Raw genomic sequence first — 21,066 nt, 5'->3', positions numbered from 1 at the left:
TCGTTATGTTAAGATCTCTCATTGTAAAATTTGTATTCATACAACTCACCTGCTCATAGTCAGGGACCAGATCACAGTATCTGCTATTGGATTCGGCCAGCTTCTGCAGCAGAGCCTCAACGCGATCATTGTTGGACATGCGAATCTGCTGTTCGTCAGCCTGTTGCTGCTTTACCAACTCTTCGATGCGAGCCTCGTACATCTCGACAAGTCGCTGCTTTTCGGCATCAATGTCTTCGTCGCTTCCGCAAGCACGATCCTGCGTGTGCACATACGAATCTTTGGAGTGAATCGACGAAGTGGTAATGTCCTCGAAGTGTCCCGAATCGGCAAACGAGCTCGCCATCTCCGAGGTGGACATTTTGTCCATGAACTGCACCTGGTGAATGCCATGATTGTGCAGATGGTGCCGCGGACTTGCTTTGACTCCCTCGTCCGTTTGATCCACAATCGGTGATATTCCCTGCGAACTGGGCGTGTTTGCGTCATTGGTGGTGTTTTCCCGCACCGTTACGGCATCACTGGAGTTGGAGCGTTCCTCCGGGGAACTGAGCGATGCCTTGAAGAGCCGCAGTTCAACAACCTCTTTAGTAAGTCTTAGGATTTCGCTATCACGCTGCTCCAGGTCCATGCGGGCCTGCGACAGCAGTTCCTTCAGTCGTCTAATCTGGCGCTGAGCCCGCTGGGTCGGGGTCAGGTAATCCTCACCCGTTTGGCCAGCATGGCTCGAGCAGTGCACTACGTATTTCATCTTGCGGCCACTGAACGTGGTGCCGTTCCGGGCTACGTACGGATGGTCGCAAGACATTCCGCTTGCCACCGAACTGTAGCTGTGCAGAGAGTCCAAATCGTCATCCAAATAGCTGGTGGCCGGTGATTCCGGTGAGACCGGGGGCGTCTTTGGGCTGAGGCTGCTCTTGTGCAGTACGTGGCCGTGCCCAGGAGTGGATGCAGACTCACAGGGGGTGTGCGGTCTGCGCGGTGAACGCTGGGCGCTGTTATTACAACTGGCACTGTGTCCAGAGCACATTAGATTCAAAGACTGTAATGGAAAGAATTATTTTAATTAATAAATAGGTACCAAACATAATACAGAAGTTCAAATACGAGATGTAAAATACTAATCTAAAAAATCATATTGAACACCGAAAAAAATTGAATCCTTTAAATATGCGTATCTTATGAACATAATTAGATTGTTCATGAGTACGATTAAAATTATGAGTGTTAAATTAGTCGGAAAAACCGATCCCGGTTGGCGGAACTCTTTGCTTACTCTTTTAAATCGAACAACTTGGAATTGGGGCTGCTTCAGGAAACTTAGCGAGAGCAATCGTGGCAATTTTAAAATTATCCATTTTACCTTTGGAAGGAATGCCGAAGAAACGCCCTTCTTCCCACGTTTAAACCGCACTTCCTTAAAAAGAATTAATTGACTCAGAGATTTACTCTTCCTTTGTTTGCTTAGCAGCCATATTCGGAGTAGTAACCTTCTTTTTTTTCATAACCATTTCGGGATGGACGATTTTCCTTATGCTGAGTAGAAAAGCTCCAGAATTTACTCTAATCGTCATGAGGTATTGATGTAATGGATGACTATGGATTTTTTAAGACAGAGAGGAAAAATAAGTGGATCCAACCCTCATGTCTAAACTAGCATACAAGGTTTCAAAATATTCCATCGGTGAATTTTTTCCCATACATTTTGTATGGGCTGAAATGTGTAGGAAAACGTGATTTTCATTGATTTTCATAGTCTTTATATGAAAAAAAAGCTAAAAAGTGGAAAAAATCCAAATTTCACCGATGGAATACTTTGAAACCTTCCGATTTTGAAAATATAACCCAAATACTGAACTCTAGCGGAAATTAACCCAAGGTACATTCGATTTGCATAATCTACTGGTTTAGACACGCTACTGGCAAGCGTGGCGCTATCCATACAAAGGTATGGAGGACCAATCTGGTCAAAAGCGCTTAGAACGTGAAGAAACCTAAAGCGGTTGGAAAGCACGTACAGGATAATGTGCTTAACCCATATCCGTCCAGCGCACAGTGCGTTGAATGTATGGAGATGCGGGACAAAAATCAAAACTGGAAGATCAAGCCATTTAAGCACCTTGGTATGAAAGGAAAAGTTTTTTCTGGTGAAAAGAGCTGCAATTTGCATAAATGACATATAGTATACGCATAATCGCAAAACTGTCCTAAGCACCAATTCCATTATTTTCCAAGAAAAACCTCGTAATTTGTACTATTATTGCCTATAATGATGTAAGAAGTTATTTGCAAATATGTCTCTTCACACTTATAGCTGCAAAAGTCACTTATACGCCTTTATGCAAAAAATGCGCATATTTTTTTTATATTTTCTAGTTTTTAACATAAAATTTGAATAGGAACTAGTTTTTAACATAAAATTTGAATAGGAAACTTCATTAAAAATATATTATTTTAAACATAAACTTGCTCTGGTGTAATGTCTGGTTCAGCTTTGACCACATAGCGATACGAGATTTTCGGATTTTTTATCACAAACAACTCATTTTCATACTTGTGCTGGTTAAGGAGTATACCGAAAAATAGTTGAAAATCTCGAAGAGTTGCAGGGAGTTGCAGCTGTATCTTTCAGATCCCTTAGAGGGCACTCTGAGAAACATGTCTGTGAGTGACTTAGGGTGGAAATCGGTGGAACTTTTTTTGAATCGATAACCAAAGTTACATGTTAGTATTTCATAAGTTTGATTTCATAGCCAACTAATCGTGCCAATTTTCCATATTCAAAGTTAAAATTGGTGTGCTCATTCCATCAAATATACTTTACCAACCTTCAAATATGTTCTCTTTCAAATCTTGATTGAATGGATTGGTTTCAACACCCTCCGTACTAGTTGGAAGTAATGTTGAAAACATGCGACAAAATTATGTTTTTCTGCCACCCTGACAACTGTCACTATCGACGCTTGTTGTAGTCGTTTTAGTGCTTTATAAATCTTATAAATACACGTTTCAATAGCCGATGTTATCTATAAACACTTGTGGATACTTATTATCGCCGAATAAAATAACTTGAAATTTGATTTTTGTCTATGGAGCAACGCACTGTGCAGCGTCCTAAAAATAGGACAGAAGCCCCGAACGCCCAGCGTCCTATAAATAGGACAGTACTGCCCATAACTGCATATTTGTAACATTCGACAAAAGTAGGCATTGAGTAAATGGGATACCAAGTTTGCATTTTACTGCAGTATGGGAGGAAACTAAAATTTCAAAAAATCATTAAGAATTCAAAAGAGCTTCTTTAAGTCTGAAATTTTGCACAACTCATATCGCATATTGGGTGAACAGTCAGAAAATAATTCTGATAGAAATTTCGTTGCTACTACATTATAAGGCTCATGTATGATCTCAATGTGACTGTTATGCGGTTACAATTGCCAATGTGACAAAACAACTTGGTATTTTTTTCGAATTTTCTAGAACAAACTCACAGATTTTAGTAAGTTGATCGAAAGTATTTATCATTTGAGGACTCTCCCCGGTATTAACTCCAATTTGTCAAAAATGTCGAATGTGACTGTTATGCAGTTATGGGCAGAGTACTTGTAGTGCAAATATCTTGAAAATAAAGAGGTTTACGAGAAAACTGTCTTCTGCAAAGTTGATCACAGGGCTGTTGACTTCCACTTGGTAACTATTTTAATTCAGAATTAACTCACCAGGTGGCGCACAGACGCCAACAAATGTTGCATATATAAGCAACATATGAAACAACTTTCCGACGTACAAATATTTGCTACGTTTATATCTCAGTCCAGCGATGAGATACAAAAATGGTGTCTTGGACAAAGTTGAAAACTCAATAATATCTATTCGCATAGAACTTTTAAAAATCGGAAAACGCTCCCAAGAGGGCGCTAGTGAGCCAAAACTTTATTTGCTTATATCTTAGTCCAGCGATGAGATACAAAATTGGCGTCTTCGACAAAGTTGAACAACTAAATGATGCCTATTTGCATAGAACCTCATAAATTGGGAAAACACTCCCAAGATGCCGCTAGTGAGCCAAACAAATATTTGCTTATATCTTAGTCCAGCGATGAGATACAAAATTGGTGTCTTCGACAAAATTGAACAACTATATATTACACTGCGGAACACGTTTTTGTCTCCAGCACCAAAATACCGCTATTCACTTAATTAAGGGTTGCTGAATCCATTGCCGTTTTCATAAATATCATAGCACGTCTAGTTTTTGAGATATTGACTGTTGAAAATGCAAAAAATGACTATTTCAGCCAACTTGCATGCAAGTTTGTCAACTTGTAAGGTAATATATTGGCTTAATTTGCCACAGAATTCAAACTTTATGCGTATAACAATACTTATCATCAAAGTTTGTAATACTTTCGATACGGAAAAGTTAGTTTTTGATGGTTTAGAGAATTGTTGTATTTTGCCATATAGAAGAAACGAAGAATTTTGTATGGAGACTGCAAGCATGTTGAAAAAATCGGTTTAATCGAAATTTAATCGCGCAATTTCAATCATATTATGTCTGAAATGAAAGTTCAAGTTCTACTTTGCATGTTTGGTGGATTAGATTACAAAAAAGTATGATAAATTGTACTTTAAATTTCATGTAAACATTAATAAAACCAGTGTTTTATACAACTTTGGCGACCTGTAGCTAAAAATTGTGACGTGCTGGAACATTTCTGAGAATGGCACCAGATTCAGCAACCCCAAATCTACTAGAGACACATAATTTGATCCTTGAGACACGCAAAAATGTCATTTTTGTTACGCTGTGTTACCTATTTACATAGAACCTTATAAATTTTGAAAACACTCCCAAAATGGCGCTAGTGAGCCAAAACTTCATTTGCTTATATCTTAGTCCAATTATGAGATACAAAATTGGTGTCTTCGATAAAGTTGATCAACTAAATGAGACCTATTCGCCTTAAACCTTATTAGTTCGGAAAACACTCAAAAGATGGCGCTAGTGGTCGACCATTTTGATTGTTCATATCTCAGTTCAGTGGTGAGATACAACATTGGTGTCTTCGACAAATGTGTTCAACTGAATGAGATCTATTCACCTTATTAGTTTGTAAAACATTCACTAGATGGCACTAAAGGGCAAAGATTTTATGTTGCTAATATCTCAGTCAAGTTATTGAATACAAAGTTTGTATCTTGGACAATGTTGAACAACTAAATGAATCCTATTCGCCTAGAACCTTATTAGTTCGGAAAACACTCACAAGGTGGCACTAGTGGTCAATTTTTTTTTTATATCTCGGTCCAGCGATGAGATTCGAAATTGGTGTCTTCGACAAAAGTGCTCAACTAAATGGGATCTATTCGCCCAGAAACATAGTAGTTTGAAAAACTCTCCCAAGGTGGCGCTAGTAGACAAACATTTTATTTGCTTATATCTCAATCCAGTGATGGGATACAAAGTTAGTGTCTTTGACAAAGTTGAAGAACTAAATGAGACCTATACGCCTGGAAACTTATTACTTCGGAAATTACCTACTTAAATTGCACTACTGGGCACAAATTTTATTCGCATATATATCAGTCCACTGATTAAATCCAAAGAAAGCTAGGCGCCTAAATCTTTCTTATTACGGAAGTCATTCGCATGATGTCGGTAGTCGGCAAATATTTTATTCGCCTATATTGAAATCTAGTGATTAATTTGGTATCTTCGAAAACGATGATCAACGTAAGAAGATATTTTCGCAAAAAAAAAAACAACTTATTAGCTGGGAATTGCTTTTATGTGCGAAACATCAAGGAAACAATCAATAAGAAATTGGTCTGCCTAGATCAAAACAATGGATACTTACTATCGAGTCGAGCAATAATCGCTTATTTCGGATGCAATGCACACTGGGCCAGGAGCAGAATTTAGCCAGACAAAACCTCTAGCGCTTCAGGAGTGCATTTTTTTCGGTCGGTCTGGCTGAATTCTGCTCCTGGCCCAGTGTGCAATGCTCCTTACATTTTTAGACGAACCTTGACACCATTTATTGAAGGCTAAAAGAAGGAAACACATGTTTTCTAGCCGTTGAATGAAAAAGATGATCTTTTGAAGGGAATGAAGAACGAAAAAACCAGGGTGGGTGTACGGCTGTCAACTACAAACAAAGCTCGCCTAACAATCATCTCTCGGGCGGGCCGTCCCAAACAGCATCATCTCTCACGCGGGCCGACCCAAACAGCACAGGTCGAACGCGAGCCATGCCAGGCAGCAAATGCTGATGCATTTCAACACTCAAACAGCGGGATGCCTAGCAGCGTTGTGAGCCAAACGAATACACCCACAAAACATGAACGGTAGGCGCATCTCGTTGCGTATACCCCCCCTGGAAAAAACCGACAAATTAACTTATCCATCCATGAATTGAACTCCAAGGGTGAAGGGCGGCTGTCAAATGAGAGTAAAATTGAATAGCCGCCAACCTAAGTCCAGAACCAGTTTTATGGCTTAACGTGGAAAAGTAAAAATAATTATTCGTATTATTAATTAATACATAATCAAATGTGTTCGAGATTAGAGAATTAGTAATTATTTGTTTCTATAATTAATCTTTTTCCACTTTAGTCATAGACTGGTGCACCGATTTGCATCCTATAAAGTCATGCGGTAACCTTAACTTATCTTCAATTCACATTCTTCAAAGATATTCGTATCACAAACACCTACCCTCATGATCACCAATTATCTCCATAGTAACTGTTCACGATCCGAAAAAAAATCTACACACCGTCTTCTGTGCTTCCAATTACCAATTACTCAATTGCACTTAGAACTTCTCCGCGACAGAGAAGCTGAACGAGTAACCCGTCTTCAACCAGCAAGAGGCAACAAACGGGCCGTGGCCGTTTCACTATTTACTCCAGGCTCAGTTGTGTACTTCGGTAAAAGTATCAGGTGCTTCCTACTACTCACACACAATACAACATTCGTGCCTTCAGCTTCAATTAGGTATCCGTTTGAGCAGACAGTCCGATGGTTGGGTATGTGGTGCAAGACAAGTTAAAAATATGCGTAAACTTTTATGAAAAGTAAAGCTATTTTCTTGGCTTTCAAGTTCTGACCGTGTTGTTGAACAGTCACCTATGTAACTTCTTCTACACTATGTCACCGAGTTTGAGTCACTTTAGTCGTTGAACTTTTTTGTTTTCCACTTGAACGAACTTTGAATGGCTTCAATTTTTGTTTTATTGTTTTTCGATTTCCAAATACACTTATCTAGCAATCAATCGGAAATCGTTGCACTCGCTATATGTACACAGCTGGAATGTCCTTCGGGAAATTCCGTGTTCCAGTCACTGAAGCTGCTGCGGTTGCCCCAGGGATGTACCCTGAGGCCAGGGTGGCTGCTGGCGATAGCACATGCTTCTACAAGGCTATCTGCACTGGTACTGACGAAGTCATCCACCAAAAAATGTGTCCACTACAGTGGGGGTGCAGTAATCGCCGCCACCGTTCGTCACGCTTCAGTAAAGTTCTCAACCACGAATAATGCCGTCCAGCGAAGGAACGATTATAGGCTTTCGGTGGCCTTTAAAAACTCCGACTAAGCCGAAGAAGCCACCGATTGGTGACGCTCGGTCCTATTAGCGATTCCGACCTCAAATTGCGCGAGACTTTGGTCTTGGTGGACAGAAAACCGGGGCCCAGCTATTCGGCAGAGCGATCCGTGATAGTCTGAGCCGTTAGCCGGAGCAGAACTGATGCAAGCTTGGTGGCATCGCATAAAGATGGGCGGCTGACTGGTTGAATGGGTTTAATGTTGATAATCTAGGCGCTATTTAGTCTTAAGGTCTAATGGTGAGAGCGAACGAATGGTTGTTGTTAATGTGCTGGTCCAGTACCTCTTCTATGTGCTGCTTGGTGTTGTGCTTGTGCATCTGGTTAGTTGCGCTCGATTAGGTCTTGGGCAGGTGGAGGATGGCCGTTTAAGACTGGGGATGCTTAGGTGGGTTTTTGTTGAGGCAATGAAATAACTACGAAAAATTGCCAATTAAAACTTATTCCTCAGTATGGCCTTGAATATCATCAACAATAGGTCCATATTTGAAGGCTTGCTACAATCTGCGTATAGTATACGTACCAAAAATTGTGATTAGCATATAAAAAAAAGTTTTTGAATTGTTCTGAGTATACTTGTACAAGTAGCCATGGCACTCATGGAAAATTTTCACTAAAATCATAGAACAACTTCGAGGCTTACGCAATCATCCATATTTGAAAACTAGTGTTTTTGTTTAAACATACAGAAATGTCCTTCGAAATGTTTTCACAGCTGATTGATAAATTTCCTCAATGTAGACTAAAAAAAAAGAAGTTTTGCTGAAATTTTGTTTTTTTTCTCCTCGAGAGGGCTAGTGTGTTATCAAGCATTGCATATGATCATATCAACGGACAATCTGTAACTATGTACCTATAAGATAGAGAGGAAGGTGTCAAATCAATCGTGTTACGGTAATAAAAAATGAGCATCCCTGGAATTCAATACTTCATAATCAACGAAAAAGCCAATGAAAGATTTATTTCTAGTAGATAACACTCAGTACATATGCATCCATTTTACAGTGTTTTCCAAACTCAGTTGCACAAATAACTAAAGGTTAATTTAAATGTCAGATTAAACTTATGTATGTTTAGATTCTAAGATATAAATATTACATTGAAGTGCAGTTTATATCACTGGGGAATTTCTCGGCTTTTTTTCTTGTCTTGCTTGTCTGCGTTTCGGTGTTTATTACACCTTCTTCAGAGAATTAGAACTTTTAAATTATGTGGTTTATTTTGAATTAGCTATAGCCAGAGCTGCACAATTATTATTAAAACTGGCTCGGATAAACTTTTAGTTAAGCCAATGAAAAAATGTCGTAAACTTCATAACTTAAAAATAGAGCTAAAGGCTAAAAAATTGATTGCCGTCTATTTGGAGTAACAATACTACAGCTCTGATGAGTCATCTATTGAAAATGTGAGCTGCATGTATTTGGAGATCTAATTTCACTTTAAATTTACACAATCATCTAAATAAATGAAAATGGAATGGTGTTTGCGTATCACGAAATGACTTGGAAACGGGCTATCAGAATTTGAACATTCTTCGATAATTATGTTCCTAAAGTGTTCTGACGGGATTGTGTAAATAAACAGCACAGAGTAAACGGAACTGTCATTTTTTACGTGTTTCATGGCGTTTTTCTCCAGCCTACTTGACAAAACAAAGTTTGCCGGGACCACTAGTGTAAAATAAAAGCAGTTTTAGTTGAAAAATGCATGTGTACTCATTTAAGATGATTGTAGAACGAAGACACAACTTGAATTTTTAAGAGCACAAGTCTTGAGTATCAAACAGCGCTCCGCGTTGTAAACTTATCCGATTGGTCACCACCAGCATGCAAGCAATTTGATCAATTTTCAACGCGAACGGTTGTCAGATTTTTCAGACTTGTGCACTTAACAATTTAACAGTGTACATGATGCTGTAACAATACATGCATTTGATTCACGTCTTCATGTAATTTAAAGAAAACGAAATTTAAACATGTTTTTTAGTTTTACGCCCTTATATGTTTCAGTTTATTCTTTTTTTTTACTAGTGAAGTCTCCACCTGGGAGGGAGAAACCAATACAAAATTTCTGTACGTCTTAGTGAGCCGGGATTCCGCTGTCACGAACTGTCACTCTGAGTCCAGATCTCAAACATTGGACTAACATGGAAAAAGCGCGTAACTGATTAAAACACATTTCCGCATTTCATCGAAAGTGACAAAAATCGAATGAAAATCAATTCATGCACACAATGCAAGTAATGTCACGTGAGCACTTTTCAATCTGATTGAATATAAAGCACTGAAAAATACATAGTTTTACTTTTTCCATTGAAAATGAATATTTAGTGCATAGAAAACTGTGGCCCTTTTTCCATGTTTGTCAAGAAATATCGAAAGTACACAACAAAAAAAAACTAGCGATTTTCCCCAAGCCTGCCAAGCTGGAGTTATCTTGCAGTTCGAATAAACGTTGTTCTATATTTCGTATGTAGTATCTGTGCCTCCCTCCCAGGTATCCACCATCTTCTTCTTCTTCTTCTTCTTCTTGGCATTACGTCCTTACTCGGACAGAACCTGCTTTTCAGTTTATTGTTTTTATAAGCACATCCACAGGGCTTTAGGACATTTGGTCGAATGACATTTGGTCGAATGACGTTCAGTCGAATGACATTTCGTCGAAAGTGCATTTGGTCGAACGGACATTTGGTCGAATGGACATTTGGTCGAATGCCATTGGAACCTCTAGTCAAATGAAATTTTGTCTATTGGACATCGGATATTTTTTTTTTTGTAATATATTGTAATAATTTTGTCCAACAAATATAGAACAAAGCTGGATTTTTTTACTTCTGCCTAAATAGGATTAATAATTCTTATCAATTATTTTATTTTTCAACCGTTTTTGGGCCTGAAGACGGGACGTTTTATTTTACCAAATTTTGTAGAATCCTAAAATAAATTATGTCATATGCTATAGAAATAGTTTTCCTAGGTTTACCAAAATATTTAGCTACTGTAAATGTTCTTTAAACTAACCTACTTCAACGTTGGGAACATGAAGATATGTTAAATTTATTATTCTTCTAGAATATCATCATTCTAAAGAAAAGGCCTGCAAAAGCCAAAATATTTGGCTACTGTAAATGTTCTTTAAACTACAGTACCTACTTCAACGTTGGGAACATGAAGATATGTTAAATTTATTATTCTTCTAGAATATCATCATTCTAAAGAAAAGGCCTGCTAAAGCTTTCATTTCAGTAAAGCTATATAGAATTTATTATTCTTTAAAAATGTCATCGTTCTTTAAAAATGCTAATCTTTGTTGAATGACAGCTTTCAGTGTGATTGCTTGAAACATTTTTGAGTTTTAGGTCTTAAAGCGTGGTCTTTGGGCTTGAGAATTTGGAATGTGGAAACCAAACATGAAACATTTGTGTATAGAACTATTTGGTCACCTGTCATTGTCATTGTCTTACTCATGGTAAATCAGTTTATTGTGACCTCATGCTCTATTACATTCCTTGAGGCTTGTCGATGGAATCGGTTGATAAATAATTCAATCAAAATCAGAGATTAGAGATGAGTCGACTGTGGTGACAGAAGTTAACTTCTGCCTCATAAGATCTGCTCTTTGCGATTCATCCGAGTGACAGAATAAGCCTGAATGAAAAAAATGTCAGCAAGAAACGTCAACAACACAAGTAGTAGATCGATGTTGTGGGAGAGTCTGATTAACTGGATCTCCGAAATATCGCTCGACGCATTATTAAGGCTTGAAGCTCATTATAGAAGTTTCAGAAGTAGAACAAAGCTGACTTTTTGCGCTCTATTATGTAGTTCTAGGCACCCCCTATTTTCAATCACTCAATCACTGTACTAACAACAAAATGTGAATCTGTTCAATAATCTGAAAAATCCACATTTGACTAAATTCTCTACTAAATGTTCTTTCAACCAAATGTCGAACACTTTTTCAATCAATTAAATTATTTTCGACCAAATGTCCATTCGACGAAATGTCCATTCGACCAAATGTCATTCGACCAAACGTCATTCGACCAAATGTCGTTCGACCAAATGTCATAGATTCCTTCCACAGTTATTACTGAGAGCTTTCATTTGTCAATGTTGCCATTTTTGCATTCGTTTGTCATGTGGCAGGTTCGATTATTCTCCATTTCCATTACGAAAAGATCCTGGACTGACCGGGAATCGAACCCAGACACCTTCAGCATGGCTTTGCTTTGTAGCCACAGACTCTGACCACTCGGCTAAGGAAGGCTGTTGGTATTAACAGAATCAATAACATTTGGTCGAATGACGTTTAGTCGAAAGTACATTTGATCGAACGGACATTTCGTCGAATGAACATTTGGTCGAAAAGAAGCTGTTTGCTTTAAAAAGTATATAACATTTGATCTAAAGGACGTTTAGTCGCGTAAGGATTTTTTATAATATTTTACAGAGTGGCATTTTGACATTCATACAAAATAATTATGTCATTGGAAAAGGAGAAGGTATGTATGGTAGGTGCTGTTACAGGAGGTTGTTTATGCTAGAACAACATTATAAAGTGCAAGGGATCTGCATTGGTGTACTTGTGTTTCTGGGTCAAACGTCAATCCTTCAATAAGCGACGAGTGATATTTCGGGATTCCAGTTGATCACCCAGACTCATCCACAAAATCGATTGACTCTCTGCGTTGTTAATGTTACATAATTTCATTTTTCTCATTAGGCTGATCCTGTGAATTGAATAAAATGTGACATTTTGTTGGCTAAATGGAATCATCTAACCTCACATGATACACAATAACTTCATTAATTCACCATGAATATCAAAACGTATCCTATAGGCGGAACTTTTGGTGTATTTCGTCAAAATCGTTTATTGGTCAACAAAGTTTAACCCTTTATTCTACGTATGAAAGTGCATTATATGCAGACAATTCAAGGTGACTGGTTGGGCATACCGTATCAGGTCTGGTCCCCACGTTCCAAATTCTAACATACGGTAGTACGCTGTAAAACTTGACAGATAGGTCCCGTTAGGTCCTGGCAGTTGTCATTGGATAAAGAACGATGACATTTTGAAAGAATAATAAACTTAATATTCAAATAACAAAACGACAAAAATATTTAGTAGGATTTTTTCAAAGAATGATGATAGTTTGAAAGAATAATAAATTCAACAGATCGTCTTGTTTCCAACTTTGAGCCATTAGTAGAAACAATTACCTTTGAATTGCTTCCCGCCATACAATCCAAAAATGAATGAGGAATAAGAACATGTATAAGAATAATTTATCCTATACATACACTAGTACATATACTAACCATGTTATAGAGCGTAGGTAAATACGTGCAAGTTACCCCATTGTGAAAAAAAAATCAAATTTGGTATTATTTCAGTTAAACCAAACGATTTTTCGATCAATCATTTCAAAATAATCTTTTGACGAAATGTTCTCTAAAGTCATTCGATCAAACGTCAATTCGACCAAATGTACTGTCGACCAAATGTCCTAAAGCTCGTAATACCAGTATTGTATTCTGGTCAGAATGTGGTCGGTATCATTACAGGGCTTTGTTTACAATTCTTATTTCAACTTTCATAAGAACTCTTCCGACGCAACACATATTCAACAAACACATTCAGAGTTATAGACGAAATATTTACAGAACTGTTGTGTATTGTTAAAATAGTAACAAGATTGTTTATAGCCTTGTAAAAGTTTTCGTGGAATCTTAACAGCATTTTTTTTTCTCTTCAGACAGCTCATATTTCTGTTCAGAATTCTCTCAGGATACTGTTATTACAGTATAAGATGCCGATATCGAAGTTTCAAAAATCTGTAACTTCGAAGTTTCAAAAATCTGTAATGTTTTGAATTCGGTGAAGATTTTGGACCTAGGTTCAAATTTGATGGGGTACCTAGGATATTTCTAAATAGAAATGCCTTATCAATAATTTTAAATTAGGGTAAAATTGATCTGTTTGGCAAAATCTATCAACTGTTTTAAGTTTGGAGAATATTGCACTGTTTGAAGTTTGTTGAATAGGGTCCTAAAGCCCTGTCCCAGTTTTAGTGCCAAACGCTTAAGTTTATGCCAAAAACACATTTTTACTCTTTTTTTTAATGTTTTTCGTTTGTTTGAGTCCAAAAAACATAGTTTTATGTTTTTTTTAGATTTTGTCACACCCCTTGGCTTAAACTCAAATTTTGGGTGTATTTTGTTATCCGTGTCCCTTCTGAAATGTCAGATAGGAACAACCCCAGTGTTAAAACCAAAAGCCCTGTGGAGTTTTTGTCGACTAAGCAAACGTCAAACATGCTCAAAAGTGTCAAAGAAAGCGGCCAGGTCATTAATGTGATAGAGCTTGTAAAACACTAAATTGAGAAGAAGGCTCAACTTGGTTCAACTAAAATGCTCCAAAGTATTAGTGGACTTCGGATAAGGATAGGATCTTCCACAAAAAAAAACCCTATATCGTAAAACGGGGTAACTTTGATAGTTTTTCGAAAAAAAAAACTTGAATAATTATGCATGCTGTTTCCCTATATACTGCAGTTGATAGATTGTCAAAAGATTTATTCTGAATGAATATATTATTTATCATATAATCGAAAGTCGGTTTTCTGTTTTGGGGTAGCTTTGATAATGGAGTATAAATCGAACAAAATTGAATGAATTACGTAACATTTATAGAACGTTGCATACCTCTAGGCGTTTAACGCTGTATGGAAATTTCTGATATAGATTACAAAAATGGTCCCAGTTTGTAAAAATGGTTTTCGCAAAGAGATTTGAGACCGAATTTATGTTCTACTACAACTAGGCTGTCAAGGATGTGACGAAGTCATTATAACTTCATCAAACAGTGATCATAGAACAGATTGTTTGTAAGCGTTGCAAAAATAATAAAATCTAACAAAATTTTAATTTTGATTCCAACGAAAATAGCTTTGACATGGAGTGTCATACTGATTCTCGTTACTTTTGTATTCGTTTCGTTATTTCGTTTAGTATGTTGTGCACTATCAAGGTTACCCACATTATCAAAGTTACCCCGTTTTACGGTACACTTGATTGAAATTCTATAGTACTGTCAATAATGGGAGTAGTCAGTTAACCTTTTGGAATTTTTTTCGTCAGGTACCTTTTGGATTTTCTTCCGTAGCTTGAAAATCAATATAATTAGTATTACGCGACACTGACGACGGCTTAAAGTTGAGTACGAAAGATACAAATACTAGTGAAATCAAATGCTACAGTACTCAATTCGGCTTTTCATAACATAATTTTGTTTTTGACTTTAGCCTTGAATGATTTATGCCTTGGAACTTATGATATCTAAAACAATTTTGTATTTTAGAAAAATGTTTGAAAAATTGATTTATTTTTTATAACCCACAAATGCTTGATTCCTATTTATATATAGTATAGTTTACAAATTCTTACATTTATTATTTTTCCCCAATCAGAGCCTAGTGGTACCGTGTTGGATCGAAATCCGTACACCTAAGATATGAATCTAAATCCGTCCACTTCATACAAAACGCTTTCTATTTGCATGAAGTGTACGGATTTGGAGCATGTGCGGATTTTGCCCATTATTTACTCTAAAACAGTTTTTTTTTTCGTTAGTTACACGGAAAACAAAATTTGTTTCAGAAAATAAATGAGAAAACCATATTTTGAAAAATACTGCAGATCCTTAAATGATTATATTTTTCAAACATAGCTAACCAAAACAGGCTTTTCCAGGAAAAAATAAAAAAAGATAGAAATGTTCAAAATTAAAAATTATAAAATTCAAAAACCAGAATTAAAAATTCGCGGATAAAAATAAATCATTGCTTAAAACGTATTCAAATCGGTTTTAGATTGCAAAAAATTATATTTATTAAAAAAATAAAAATTTTAGTAACCCTCTAAGGTTAGAATTATAATATTTACTGCAGGATTTTTTCCCGTGCAGATAACTCTTTGGTATTTTTACAAAACTTTTGCATGTATATTTCCAAATAAGGGTCTGTCGATAAATTACGTGAATCTATCGAGGAGAGGGTGAGTCTATCCACGGATTACGATCCACGAACGTTATGAAAATTCTGTTCATCTAAGTATATGAGAGAAAAGAGAGATTTCTGAAATGAATAATATTCAGTCCACGAATTCTATGAACAGCTTCTTACGTCGAGGCATAGTACTAAAAATTATTCACAAAATTCTGAAATATGATGAAAGAAGCTCACATTAAACAATTTAAATGATTTTAAAACATCAAACTAATGTCCTACTAGTCATTCGTATAGAGCATTGCTAAGGAAATGTTTCATGTAAAATATCGCTCCCCTAGTATTTTTCGGAATGATTAAATTATGCTTCTTCTTCTTTCTGACGTTATGTCCAAACTGAGACAGAGTCTGCAAATAAATTTAGTGTTCTTTGAGCACTTCCACAGTTATCTGAGATCAGTGACCGGAGAACTTTCTCTGTCAATTGACCATTTTAGCATTTGTATATCGGGCCAGCATAAAGATAAAAATATTATGTGCCCATTGAATTCGAGAAAATTTTCAACCTGGGACAGGTGGATCTTCGAGAGGTGTGGTTCAAATTCACAATTTTGGTATGAATTTAATCAAAAAATCTTCCATAAATTTTGAAACTGCCGCTAATCAACAAACGCCATCGTAATTACCGAAAAAATTAAAAAAAAGATCCTTCATTTCGGAACGTTCTTCCTGGAAATCACCGAAAAAAAAAACTGTTATAGATAACATAAGTTCCACCAGAACTTCTGCAAAAATTTCCCGCAGGATTTTGGATGTTAATTCCTGCAAGATTTTTGGCTGTAACTACCCTATGAGTTCGCAAAAAAGTTGTAGTATTGTTCCTAATTCATCACATATTGCATACATTCTAAGCAATGTTTCTTAAATCTCACAAAAAAAAAAAACAAAATAAGTTCCGTGTGGGGTGACATTGGGCCTAGGGGCTATTTGTAACGTAATCTTGAAGCTTGACACGTTGTTCTCATTATTTTTCCATTAGCTTGCTGTAAAAATATTGGCCCAAAGTCACCCTTATGGACTAATGTCACCCCGCACGACGGTTTATAAAATGTTTCAGGACAACTTTTACATACAGTAAATAGACAGAAAAAAGTAAGCTTTGGCAGTTTTTTATGAAACATGATCGAATGGGGCTCTGATCTCGGCTTCTTGTGGTCCGATTGATCTTATTTTCACTTGAAATAACTTGAAATTTTGTGACACTTTCCTATATTCATTAATTTGGTAAGACGAATAAGTTTGTAAAATAACATATTCGAGTAAGCTTGTTAACTAGAAAACTCTAAAGTTTATGTTCGAAGTATTGAGAATTCTTTCCTGAATGAAATTCAAATTATATGGGGCCGTCCATATATGACGTAGCATTTTTTTCACTAATTTTTCATACCCCCCTCCCCCCTTGTAGCATTTCGTCACAAATGCTGATACTCCCCCTTAAAAAATACGTAGCATATCAAGCACCCCCCCCCCCACATTCTTTAAATTTATTTTTCTTTGCGACTGGGCTGAAACAAGAATATCTGAATTCAGAAGTTCATTACAAAATTTGATAATTATTACTGACTTAAATGTAAGGATAATCTAACGAATAACAGTTTGATATACAGTAGCGCTCAAAAGTAATGTGGAAAACAGTTTTAAATGAACATATTTCTTGTTTAAGTTAGATAATCTTGGTTTCCAGATTCACATAGGCTAAATTGTATAACTTTTACTGTTGTTTCTATAAAATAACATGTTTGCAAAAAAAAGTGAAAACATAATAATAAAATTCTTTGATTGGATTGATGAAGCTAACAGTAACGAGTTAGAGTACAATATATTTTATAATGTATTAAACAGAAATTTCGTAATATAAGAGGATTGTTTTTAAATTTTTCGTTGTTAGGAAATATATTTCAATGAAAATGATCAACAAAATATATTAATAAGAAATAATAAATTCATAATCCAATTAAAAAAACAGCAATCGGTGGCCAGGTATAATTTTTTTTGCGATTGTTATACTCATTTTTCATCTCTATTAATACTTCAGCTGTACTTCATTATCGTTACCCAAACATAAAAAATCTTACACAACCTTCAATGAAACAATTGAATAATAAAAATAATCTTTCTTCAAATTACTGAGTTATTAAGAAAATTGAATGACAGAGCAATTTCGATAACACTCGAATCTGTTGTCCTCATCAATATTCAGGCTATTCCATCAAGTGCATTGATATATCAAAACAAATAGATGAGTTGATTGGGTGGAGATGAATGCATAATTCACGGAATAAATATCTTCTTTTAATGTAATATTTGCCAAAAAGAGCATATTTCATTCTCTTAAAAAATAAAACCCCAACAGAAAAAATGAATAAAACTAAAACGGTTGACTTCAAGTCTTGTTAACAAATGGGAAAACAATGTTCTTCAAGTCGTTAAAGTATTGATTTATTATTAATTTATTAAACTTTTATTTTGTTTATTTAAAAAATCATTCAAGTAGACACGGATATAATATAATATTCACATAATTATTTAAAACTTATAAGAATCTGTTTGCTTGCATTTATCGAGAAAATCTAAAATTTCATAGATTTTTTTCAATCATGTCATATGAATGTTTTGAAGCTCAATTATCGTTTTATAACCCAAGTCTGTAAGTCAACCAAAAAAAAAAGTTTAATAAAAAATAATTGTATGCCATTTTTTCAGCGCCTCTCTTTTTACCGACATAATTCAAAATGCTACGTCCACTAGCTAGGACCCCTCCCTCCCCATCGTCACACATCGCCACAAATTCGTGAAGCCCCCCCCCCCTAAAAAGCTACGTCATTTATGGTTCACATAGGGGTCTGTGAAAAGCGGTAAAAATTTAAGGCCAATCGTAGCTCTAGAAAAGAAAACAGAATGAATTGTTTTATTGGTTCCCATACAATTTGTAAGGAACGAAACATTGATGAAAAAAACTTAAAATTCGTTTTTTCCAAAAGCAGTTTTTTGTCATTTACAGATTTTGTAACGCTTTGTTTCAGGCCTCCTCAGTTTCGCATAGAAATACACATAATTTTTTAAGGTGTGACCAATATAGGCAGCATCCATTTATTACGTAACGCTAAAATTGGAAATTTTTGATCCCCTCCCTAGAGCGTTACGTAATTTGTGGATGCCGCCTAATGGAAAAGTCAGTACTAAACAATCCGCTGGTTCTACCCCTACATGCAAACTTTGAGTTTTTAAAATGTTCCGTAAGCTTAAGTGCGAAATACTGCATTAATTTCAGAAATTATACAGCAATACAAGCATATATTTCCAAATATAAACCATTTATTCTCGAAAAACGTGTTGATTTCAAGGGAAATTGCCTACCTTTAGATGTATGCTGATTTTCATATTTCAACTTTTCAATAGTCAAATATACGAGTTGTAAAAATTTTGACGTTAGTTCTGATTCAGGGAACCTAAATTTAGTAGATAAGGACACCTTTTTTATTATATGGGGATCAAATTCCAAGAGAGACATTTTTAGTTTAGTCTGCCCCCAGTTAACGGTGTTGTACATAGATGCGAAGGCACGGTTTATTGAATAGGTAAAAAAATTGTAGTTTTTATTGTTATGCGCCGTTAAAAATGCCCTATGATATGTTAAGTAACCCTTCCAAGCATAATAAAAATAATATTTTTGCGTGTCTCAAGGGAAAAGTTATATGTCTCTAGTAAATTTGGGGTTTCGGAATCTAAAGCCGTGCTCAAAAATGTTTCAGCACGTGATAGGTAACCAAAATTGTGTATTATTATTATTATTATTATTTTTATTATCGAGACTTTCAGCCTGTGCCAGGTTCGTCTCCACATTAAATAGTGTAAAACACTGGATTAATTGATGTTCACATGAAATTCAAACAATGATTAATCAAACTCTTCAGTGATCTAAGTATGCAAAATAGAACATCAACATTCATTTCAGATATAATTTGGTTCACATTGCTCGATTAAATTTAGACATTTTTTTTATTCAACATGATTCCAGTCTTCATACAAAATTTTTCGTTTCTCTTATATAGCAAAATACAAAACTTTTCTTATCCTAAAAAAAATAACTTTTGTGCATCATAAGTATTATGAACTTTTTTGATAAGTATTGTATTAAGCAAATAAATTGCCATACAAGCTGGTAAACTTGCATGCAAGTTGACTGAAATCATCAAATTCTGTATTTTGAATAGCCAAGACTGGACGTGTGATGAAATTTTTGTAAACGACAATGGATTCATCATCCATACATTTGGTAAATAGCGGTATTTTGGAGCTTGAGACAAAAACTTTGCCACAGTGAGTGACTCGTAATCATTTATCGTTTGAAAACCTCTGTCATAGACTATCAAGCGCATGATTCAAAGGTTTTCGCCACCGACCGCTTAAGGCACGCGAGGTATGGTCACCGCCGTCGTCGTCTCTGAGGCATATAGCTTCACTAGGTTTTAATTATTCATTACTTATATGTACTGGCTGTGGGTATGTAGGCAATGTTCATGTGTTGGCAAAATATCAAAATATTGGAATGAAAAACAACAGCCCATCAAAAGCGATCATTCGCTGAAGCTGAGACAATCGATTGCAAAATCTCATCTTAGCGATGATAAGCAGATCTACGAACCGATCAGAGAGTTATTACACTTTCTGTTTTGACGTGATGCTAGCTCTGCTGCAATCAGTAGTGCAATGTGCAAACAACCGAAAATTACACGTGTTTGACGTGGTGCGCCTCTTCGCACTATATGATCTAAAAGATTTACCGTACTACGAGGTAACTTTTGTGCCACTGGTTATCAAAGTTGTATGAATGCAATATGAATGAAACTTTTACACACAAAAATTCAACTCCTATTTTGCATGCTCGGTGGATTAGAGCATGCAAAATAGGACTTAATATTTTGTATGAAACAAACCTTGACTTAAACTGCACGATTTAGTATTGATTCAATCGAATTCTTGAACATGCTTGAAGTTTCCATTCGTCGTTTCTTTTATATGGTTGGACATAATCCTGTCTTAAACTATTAAAAACTACCTTTCTAATGACGAAAATATCATAAACTTCAATGATTCGTAATCTTCAGCACCCCACACCTGATTTTTGTAGTAAATTGAGCACATACAACTCACAATCTGGTAAGCTTGCATGCAAGTTGACTGAAATCGATAAATAAGTAATTTTCCACAATCAATATTTTAAAAACCAGTTGGATAGTGACGTTTCAACATAAGTCTTGTACGTGACCCAAACTATCAAATTTACCCGCATTACAGTATCAAGATAACTAGTCACCACCGAGGGAGCACGTGCCTTTTAAACGCAAGTCATTCGCAGTTGAACTGCATCATGACTCAAATC

At 35.9% G+C, this 21,066-nt stretch overlaps 1 protein-coding gene across 5 annotated transcripts in view; it reads right to left on the bottom strand.

Annotated features, from left to right (window-relative positions):
• Nucleotides 1–21,066, bottom strand: part of LOC5564482 — a 118,859-nt gene that overhangs the window by 15,275 nt on the left and 82,518 nt on the right. For 4 of the 5 annotated variants that reach the window (XM_021846242.1, XM_021846245.1, XM_021846241.1 and 1 more), the window contains exon 3: nucleotides 50–1,042. In XM_021846242.1, coding sequence (XP_021701934.1) covers nucleotides 50–1,042 — 993 coding nt within the window. Of the gene's footprint in view, nucleotides 1–49; nucleotides 1,043–6,721; nucleotides 7,773–21,066 lie in introns of those variants that run through there. The other variant, XM_021846246.1, reaches the window with a different exon arrangement.

This window comes from Aedes aegypti, chromosome 2, assembly GCF_002204515.2.
Source record: "Aedes aegypti strain LVP_AGWG chromosome 2, AaegL5.0 Primary Assembly, whole genome shotgun sequence".
In the NCBI taxonomy this organism is placed as follows: Eukaryota; Metazoa; Arthropoda; class Insecta; order Diptera; family Culicidae; genus Aedes; species Aedes aegypti.
This window is presented reverse-complemented; position numbering and strand designations above follow the sequence as displayed.